Source organism: Hydra vulgaris, chromosome 01, assembly GCF_038396675.1.
Source record: "Hydra vulgaris chromosome 01, alternate assembly HydraT2T_AEP".
Taxonomy (NCBI): domain Eukaryota; kingdom Metazoa; phylum Cnidaria; class Hydrozoa; order Anthoathecata; family Hydridae; genus Hydra; species Hydra vulgaris.
Window position 1 is genome coordinate 37,747,410 of NC_088920.1, and position 10,091 is coordinate 37,757,500.

Genomic DNA, 10,091 nt, shown 5'->3' on the forward strand with positions numbered 1-10,091 from the left:
GTTTTGAAAAAGATTGAAACAAACACCTCATTTGTTGAAGGTGTACGCTTTACATCATCATAGCTTTTAAACACTAAAAAATTAATATATGAATTTTAAAACCTTAAATTACTGGTTTCACCGTTACGGAAACGTATTATATTATACTAAAATTCCGTAAAGAATGTGAAGCCGTAATAAAAGTGAAACAGTGATAAAAGCACGCGACATTTTGACTTTAAAACCTCAAAAACACGTGTTAAACTCGAGTTAAGCTGCTTGGGAAATAAACGTATTTTTGGTTTGCGTCTTGAACGTGACAAGCACGTGACTATACAGGTTTTAATTCCGAAAGTGAAACTAGATGTGTCAACAGGGTTATTGTAATCAGTTGTTTTTAAAAACACATTTTGTACGTGCGTGGTTTTAAACCATAGATTACACTGCTCATTTATTAAGTTTAATGACATTTGTAATAAAAGCAATTTCTAATTTCTAGAAAAGTACTCGCCATAAATAGTTAATATTTTTCGATTTCAACTTAAAAAAATAATTTTAAAAAATTTTCTTTTTTATTCTTCTTTTATCTTTGTAAATTACACACTCTTTGCGTTCAACATTTGTACTTTTAGTATTTAAGCATCGTAAGCTGTAATTATATATTTAATCTTTCTAATTTTTTTTATAAATCTTTCATATGTTTATTTTTACAAAATCTTTATACAGAAAATTTGCGGTCAACTTTTTGATTGTTAAGAAAATTGGTTTTTGTTTATTAGTTTTAAGGCAACTAATTTGTCGCTTATGGCTGTCTGCTTTCCAATTATGTTGTGTTTCCAAAAGTTTTGCCCATGCATATTCGTCTAAAAACAAATGACACTGGTGTTTGAAAAAAAATGATACAAATATAACATATAGTAAAAGTCCGGCACCAAAAGTAATTAATGACGCATGTCGCATTGTCGAAAATGGCTCTTTTGTTAAAATTACTATAAACGCATAACTTAAAACAGGAACTCCTATGTTGAAAACAGCTTGTGCGATAAGATCGAAAATAAGAACTGATTTATAATTAACGCTTCTACAAAGCTTTGTAACATTCTTTACTTCACTAGTAATGGTGCTTCCGTAAGAAAACAAAATTAGTACACCTGCTAGTCCATTTTCTTCAGTATAGACTATAGACAAGAGAATAACGGCATGGGTAAAATTTTTAATCATATCAGTGCAGTTTCTTCTGTTCAATTGCTTGCATAAAATAAATTGAAACGCATTAAAAAGTACATACCCAAGACAAACCATAATTGGGAGTGATATACTAACGCTGAATGTAGAAAATGGTTTCTTCAAAACTGAGGTGAATATAACATTATACGCTGCCGATATTATAAATATGATGCTCATAAAAGAGTTTATAATCCTAGAAAAAAGTTAACAAAGTATAAAAAATTAACTTAAGTTAAGCTTTTAGACAAATAAAAAGAATACTTACAACATGGAAATTCCATTTGCTTTGGTAATGCATTTTCGTCTTCTTAATTTATTAATGACACAAACTTCACGCTTTTCTCGGTCTTTTTTATTTAAAAATAAACGGACAATTTGTGGACAAAACAAACGCAAAAATGTAAGTAAGTTAACAGTTACTGAAATAAAACAAATTACTCTAATAATTTCCATTTCCATTGAAAAATATTTTTTTAAAAGGAAATTTTGTTTGTTTGCGCAAGTTACAGTTATAGCGTTTTATTTATTTATTGAAAATGAGTGAGATATATACTTTTTATTTGTAGAAAACTCAAATGTCGAAACTAAAACTGCTGATAAAAACATGTGGACACGAGTAGGTTGTTTTGATTTTCTTAATTTGTATTGAAATACTTCGAAAATTATTAAATACGTTTTTAAACGATTTAAAACGTCTTATTTTGTTATTAAAGTTTTAGTTTCGATTGCTAGTAACTAAAAAATTTAAAATATGTTTTTTTATTAACTCTTTAAAAATCTAATTTATATACTAGATAATTTAATTTATAAATAAAAAAAATTTATTAAAATAATACTAAATCAAAATTATTTTATTAAACTTTTTAATCATTATATTTAAGGTTTTATGCAAGGAATATTCATTTATTTCTAAATTGGCCCAGCTATGTCAATATATATATATATATATATATATATATATATATATATATATATATATATATATATATATATATATATATATATATATATATATATATATATATATATACATACATATATATACACATAGTTCTATAAATTGTTGCATTTGGGAGTACGGAAGGTAAAAAATGATTCTTTTGTCAACAATACGTCACTTTTAATTACGTCAGAAATATTATTGTTGTCAGAAAGTTAAAACCATTAATTTAATTACAAATTAATCGTTTTATAAAAAAACGCAAAAACGCAAATTTAATTGACCAGAATGTTTTTAAAAACATTCTGAATGTTTTTAATAACATTCTGAATGTTTTTATTAACATTCTGAATGTTTTTAATAACATTCTGAATGTTTTTAATAACATTCTGAATGTTTTTAATAACATTCTGAATGTTTTTAATAACATTCTGAATGTTTTTAGTCACTGATTTCAAAATATAACTGGATAGCGGATTCTATTGTTTTTTCTAAAAAAAGTTGAAGCCAAAATTGGCCTCCCAAGATGGCGGCGATTTTAGTTCCTAGCGGTGAAACCGATATACATTTTAAATGGCTTTATCAAACTACGAAAGAAAATAATTAAATAAGCTTATAAATTTGTTAAAAATAAAAGAAAACAAATGAATTTTATAAATATTAGAGAAAAAAAAAAGAAATTATTTTTTTGCATAATTGAATTTATTATTAAATGGCATTTACAAATTTAGTTAAGATAAGACTTATCTATAATTATATAATTTATGCACCTTTTAGTTCTTAGTTACCCAATGCTGTATGCTAGAAGGGTAATAACATAACAGCATGATAAACGGCAATCATTTCTACCTCAATTTTATATTCTCTATTTTTTGTAGCAAGATGCCATTTGTACAAATGCTGCATGAATTGTTAACTGAGTGCTGTCAGTATACAAAAACTCAGAAGTTCCTCCTTGAATTATATTATACTTGAATTCTATTATTGCATAAACTATTTGAATAAAATATTCTAAAGTGTCACTTATACTGGTAAAAAAAAACCTAGGTCTGAATTATAGTTATTTATAACAACTTTTATAACAAATAAAAAGTAAATAATAGTTTCTTATAGTTTGAAGGATAATCACTCAATACAATTGAAGAAACAAATCCATGTAAAAATACATTTGTTTGAAAAAAAATGTATTTATATCTTTATATAGAAAAATTCAAAACATTACGTCCTCTTTGAAATATCTCCTTAACTTTAGTTAAATATCCTGCTTACCTGCTGTTAAGTATTATGGTTATATATTACAGCTTGTTGACTTTTTTATGTTAATGAACTGTAAATAGCTGTTAAATAATTTTGTAAATATGTTGTTGAGTTTATTCGCATAATAGATTGATTATATGACATATTAAATTCAAGAAAACGATTTGCTAAAGAATACATATCATATCATTAGTCTTAAAGAGATTACTGGTACACAAATGATCTTGTATAATCGAAAAACTGGTTTCATTGGATATTTTGCAGCAATTAAATCTGTTCAAGATATTTCTTGACTGGGTTGAAAAAGAAGGTTCACTATTAAATTATTTATTAACATGTAAGCTTAGTCAAAACCATCTAGAGCTCTTTTTTGGTGCTGTGGGATCTGCAGAAATGTTTAACAGCAATATCAATTGCCAACAGTTCACAGCCACATATAAATGACTTTTTATGCAAAGTACCGTTCAATGTTCAAATAAAAACTGCAGCATCAGAGATAAAACTCCTATATAATATGTTTTAGACGATTATTTTGGTGATTCCAGTACTAAAGTATCTTTGACTGAAATTGAATTAATAAGAAAATATGATTTGTTGGAGAGAGAACGATCTATTAGTGATGCAACAATCTATTTGAATACAAAAAAGCTTTGATCTCATATATTGCTAGATACGTAGCTAAAATGTCTTCAAAAAAAATATCCTAATTAAATGTCAGAATGCACTAGTACTCCCTTCTCATTTAAAACAAAATAGCTTTTTAAAATTCAAAGACATAGGAGGTTTGATTAAAGCAACCATAAGTGTTATTATCATATTCAAAGAAACTGAAAGGTGTTTCCAAATTAATTGGTTGTTTTAACAGATTGCCACTTTGCAAATGAAATAGGAATTCAAAATGCAATTGCAAGTGCTGTTTTGACATCAGTCGATTTTTTGAAAATAATAATTGAACTAGCTCCTCGTGTTTGACTCAACTATACTAAGTAATAACAATATATTTTCCTTGTTTTAGCTCATTTGGCAGTTTGGTTGCCAAATTAACTAGAAAAACAAATATGTATGTATATATATTTATATATATATATATATATATATATATATATATATATATATATATATATATATATATATATATATATGTATATATATATATATATATATATATATATATATATATATATATATATATATATATATATATATCAGGGCTCGAATTAACGTAAAAAAATCTAATCGCGATTTTTTTGTTGCTCATAACCCCTCCTCCCCTCCCGCCGGAAGGAAGGAGGCATTATTTATTTTAACTTATTTATAATAACATATATAATAAGTCTCATTTTTGCATAAGATGTCATAACATTTACGTTCAGCGGTTGTAAAGTAGCTTTAGTTATTATTTACTATTATTATACTACATTATTACTATTATTATATTGCATTAAATCTAACGGCTGTATTTTTGTAAAATCAATGAACTTGATATAATCTTCTTTTAATGAATTATTTCATTTTCTATTTTATTTACATATTTTAAACTGTTTAAAACAACTAGAATATTTAATTTTCTATAAAGTTTTAACAGCAAAAAAAATTATTTAAAACTCTAACAAAACAATCTATAAATTTGAAACAGTTATAAAAAACTATTAAAAATGACGAAAACATTATCGTGATAAAATGTTAAAACTTTACATTTTCACGAAAACCCGCACAATCACAAACAAGAATGATAATTAAATTCTAATTAAGTAAGTTTTCTACCTAGGTAACCTTATCAAATTCCCATGATATTTCTATCTATTGCTTTTTCATTCAATGTATTTTTTAATAAAAGTTAGCGTTCACTTTTTTCATTCAATAAAATAAAGCGAAAGAAAAAAATGTGTCAAAATAATAGAATCTTTTACGATCTAATTTTTGACTATAAGTTTTGACGAGTAATACGCAATGTTAAACTTTTTCCGTAACGAGTCAGCGTCTTTTACGGCCATTCTACGTAAACCACGCTCGATTGGAGTATTATGAATAACATGGTTAGATAATGAAACTGAACCTAATGTTGTTTGTTGATGAAATCGCGTGGCCTCTTTATGTTGCGCACTGCTTAAGTCCGATGCCAGTGAATCTTTTTTTATTGATATTGTTCCTGGTTTGATCCAGGTCATGGAAAACAATTTTGTTTGAATTATCCGTTTTTCAAATTGTTTACATAAACTGCATCTTAATCTTATAACTTCATTTCCATTTAAATTCTAACTCACAATTAAAATGTTTTTCCTACTTTTTAACTGTAGATAATCTGCATCTCTGGTCCTTATTTGCATCCATTTATTGCTATTAATTAAAATTAGCAAGTGTACTAACAAACTTTAATGTTTTATTTTAATTACTATTTAGAGTCTATATTGCCTTCCACTATTCTTCGCAAAATAAACTTATAAAGATATCATTAAATTTGTTCATAACGAATGAGCTAAATCGGAATAAAGCCCTTGAGAATTCGAGTTAAGAAAGTGACTTTTCAATCAATTAACTTTTATTTCTTTTTTCAATCAAAATCTCTTATTTCTTGATTCGAATAGGTATTTTAATTGTTTGTTTTTTATAAATTTTTCCTTCCTTAAACAATCGGTCTTTTTCCTGCTTTTGAACATTTTTGCTAATTGATTTTCTAAATCTTTTATTTTTTTTTCTTTTACTTTATGCTCCGCTTTAAAAAAAAAATTATCGTTACAGAAGTCACTGTAGTTTTATACTGAAAAAGAACACTAAATATTCACGAATAGAGTATCAATCTTCTAAAATAAAATAAAAATAATCACGAAAAAAAGAAACATCGCGAAAAAACAAATTTTAAGAAAAAACTAATCGCGAAAGTGCGAAAAGTAACCGCGATTCGCGATCGTGATACGCTTAATTAATGTTGACCAAGCTGTATTTCGCTATCAATATTTTGTGGCGAATCCTTTGTTCTCGATCACAGCCTTGCATCTTCGAGGCATAGATTCGATCAGGTGATCAATAAAACTTTGTGGAATCGCTGCCCAGGCCTTTTGGATTTGTTCAAGCAGTTGATCCTTATTACGAACACCTTCACAATTAGTTCTGCGGTTGACGATCTCCCACAGGTTCTCGATAGGGTTGAGATCCGGAGATTGAGGGGGCCAATTCATCACCGATAGGTGGTTGTCTTGAAACCACTGCTTGACTGCTTTTGCAGTGTGTTTCGGATCGTTGTCTTGCTGAAAAACCCATTTTATTGGCGTATTCCATTCAGCATGAGGTAACATAACATCTTTCAGGATATTTTTATACATCAAACAGTCCATTATTCAATTGTTTCGATGTATTGGACCTAGACCGTGAAGCATGGTGCCTCCACCATGCTTCACGGTCTTATGGCAGTAACGTAAATCGAGGCGTTTTCCGGCCGGTCGACGTACACGGCAAATGCCATCGCTCCCATTGATGTTGAACTTCGATTCATTACTAAACAGGACAGTTCACCATTTCTGCACATTCCAGTCAATATGAGATGAAGCAATGAGGAGTCTTTTCTTCTGGTTTTTTAGTGAAATCAGCGGTTTCTTTGCAGGGCGTCGAGAAAACAATCTGGCTTCAACAGCACGTCGTCTGATTGTTCGGTCCGATACAGACAGCTCTAATTGCTTTTGTATCTCGACTGATGATATCCAGGGATCCTTCTTGACGGATCTGACGATCATAGAATCCTCTCTAGAAGTGGTGGAACGCGGTCTTCCACCTTTGTTATCTGCTGCCAACTTCCCTGAAGAACGATATTTGGAACATAGTCTTGATACGGTCCATTTTTTCATGCGATGTTTATCACAAATACTTTTTTGTGACATTCCACTTACGTAATCGCCAATAGTTTTCTTTCTTAGTTCCATTCCAAGACTGTCGGGAGCAATTTTTGCACTTGAAGTCATAAAAATAATAAAAATAAATAATCACGCTTCTCAAGGCTTACCGTGTTACATTTACCTTGTGATGATACAATAATGCTCTGTGGAACACAACGTCTTGGTTGGATGTGGGCTGTATTGATGTAATGAAACACTTGTTGTATTTCACTTCTTGTATTGATGTTCTTCGATAAAACACTTTGATAAAACTCATTTCGAAAAACTGTCTTGATAATACTGACTGATTGACTTCTATATACTGACTGAATTACATGTCGATTTACGTCTCTTATATAGTAAAATGAACCTGTGTGAACGTGTTCTGGAAGATTTTAGATGCTTCTTTTCGATGCTTCTGGAAGCTTCTGGATGCGTCTAGATGCTTCTGAATGTTTCAGGATATTTCTGGATGCTACTGGATGCTTCCAGATGCTTCTTCTGGAAACTTCTTGAAGCTTCTGCATGCTTCTGGAAACTTCTGGAAACTTCTGGATACTTCCTTTAATTATTAAAAAACTTCCGTGACGTTGACACGGACCAGACTTAAGAAAATGAAACAAATCAAAAAAGTTGCACTTGTTTTGTCCGCTGCAAAATGGCACTTGTCAACGAAATTCTGCCTGTGTGCTGTCACCTGTCAGCTGATTGCTCATGTCATGGCATGCTATGACTCCAGACTCCTGAACTGTTTGCTGTGGTAGTATAGTTCGTTTCGTTTTTAAGACATGTAAATTTAGGAACACTTTTTAGCATTGTTCGATGTTGGTTGCAAATGTTTTGTCCAATACAGTATATATATGTTTTGTGATTTTAGTAAAGTACAACCAAATAAAATAAGACACAAATAACTATATAAAAAAATTCTAGAAGGAAACCCTGATTTGTGTGTACTCACAGAGCTCAGCTAATAGTTCATGCAGTATTTGTAAATTTGTGATATCTATTTGAAAAACTAATTTCATAATAGTTTATTTTAAAGAGATATTCAGCTGCCTACCATGCAGTTGTGTTATTAACCTTCTAGCACACAGCATTGGGTGGTTAAGAACTAAAAGGTGCATAAATTGTATTATAAACAATATTAAACAAATAATTTATAGTAAAACTAAAATTAAAAGAAAGTAAATTAATGAAAAATAAACAAAATATGAATAAAATTATTTCAGTTTTTCAAACTTAAAATAATTATTCGAAAGTTGTTTGGAAATTGTTAACTTGGATAACTACTAGTTTTTTATTTGTTCTTATTTCAGTTTTTCAAACTTGAAATAATTATTTGAAAGTTCTTTGGAAATTGTTAACTTGGATAACTACTAATTCATTATTTGTTTTTTACTAATGTTAAATAAACTAATTCTTAATTAAAAAAACTGAAAATTTTTATTTTATTTAATAACATTTATTATTAAAAAAGCAAGATAATATACAAACTTATTGTTTAGAGTATATTTTGTTAAACAATACATAATTTGGAAATTTACGTAAATATGTAACATTGCTTTTTTTTTAAATTATTGTTATGTACATAACAATAATTTAACATAATAACATAACAATAATTTACATATGTAAAACCGAAAATTATATTTATATTTGAGGAATGTACATTTAAAAATATTTATATATATAAATGACATAAAAGTTCGTAACAAAAATTTCTTCACTGGTAATCAACTGAAACCGTCGCCATCTTGGGAGGCCAAAACTGGCTTCAAAAAATTTGCCGTATACGCTATCCAGTTATATTTTGAGATCAGTGGTTTTTAATAATATAAACAATGTTGTTTTTTTATTTTTTTTAATAAAATGTTTTTATTTTTGTTTATATGTTGTCAGAAAAAACTTTCTGACAATATATAAGAGCTATTTCGCTAAACGACGTTTTGAAGTCTATAAAAAAGTTGTAGGCCAAAAGGATATAATTGTAAAAAACAAAATTTTTATATACCAAAATGTTTTTTACTACAATTTTATTTTCAGTATTGCAACATATGAACATTTTAAGGATTTATTTTTTAAAATAATGATAAAAAGTCAAATTTCTTTCGAAACGAAACTCTTTCGCACCGCAACTTGCGAAACAGTTCTTAAAGGAAAAAAACTTTTGAAACGCGGCATAATAAATATATTTGATTACTTTTTATGAATTAAATACGTAAAATTAACTATGTAATTAAAATGCTAATTTTTTATATGATATTTATAAGTTTCAGTTTTTAACTTTTATAAAAAAGGCTCTCATAAAATATAAGGCTTTCATAAAATATACTCAAGGCTTTCATAAAATATACTTTCTAAAATGTCATTTAATGAATAAGAATTAAATTATGAAGATAACTTGAACATCGTTAACATACGAATGCAATTGCGTAATCGGGAAACAATACCTATGTTGAAATCAAAAAAAGACCTAATTTAAGTGATGAATTCTAAAACTTAATTATGCAATAAAATGCCTAAAAATATCACTTGTTTTTAAATAGAATAATTTTATGCTTTGTCAGTTTAAATTTTTTTATTTTTGAGGTGCGCTGTTATATTCGCTTTCGCTTTTATTACCTCAATAACAACAAGTAAATTTAAAAAAATTTTAAAGACATTCTTTTCAATGATTTTTTCTAAAATTTTTCCTTTATAAAAAAAAAAGTCAGGGTGGGAAGAGCATTTGTTGCCCCTTGTGTCGTTGATAATGTTTTAATTTTCAACATCCCAACGTTATTGGGACTATACAACTGCTGAAAGTATTAAAGCTCTAACTA

General features: G+C 28.0%; 1 protein-coding gene and 1 long non-coding RNA gene across 2 annotated transcripts in view; one reads left to right on the top strand and one right to left on the bottom strand.

Annotated features, from left to right (window-relative positions):
• Positions 1 to 529: 529 nt before the first annotated feature.
• Positions 530 to 1,855, bottom strand: LOC101241638 (uncharacterized). The gene is made up of 2 exons (XM_065788085.1): positions 1,472 to 1,855; positions 530 to 1,399 (listed from the first exon to the last, which is right to left on the bottom strand). Exons 1-2 carry the CDS (start codon positions 1,663 to 1,665, stop codon positions 673 to 675), a joined length of 921 nt encoding a protein of 306 aa, XP_065644157.1. The 5' UTR covers positions 1,666 to 1,855; the 3' UTR covers positions 530 to 672.
• Positions 1,705 to 10,091, top strand: part of LOC136075319 (uncharacterized) — a 13,002-nt gene continuing 4,615 nt past the window's right edge. Inside the window, exon 1 of the long non-coding RNA XR_010635831.1 lies at positions 1,705 to 1,822. This is a non-coding gene — a long non-coding RNA (uncharacterized LOC136075319). The remainder of the gene's footprint in view (positions 1,823 to 10,091) is intronic.

Excerpts from the sequence above, each read along its gene's own strand:
- LOC101241638 (XM_065788085.1), bottom strand. The coding sequence starts at position 1,665 with ATGGAAATGGAAATTATTAGAGTAATTTGTTTTATTTCAGTAACTGTT. Across the intron at positions 1,400-1,471 it reads GCAAATGGAATTTCCATGTT|GATTATAAACTCTTTTATGA; the intron begins GTAAGTATTCTT and ends ACTTTTTTCTAG.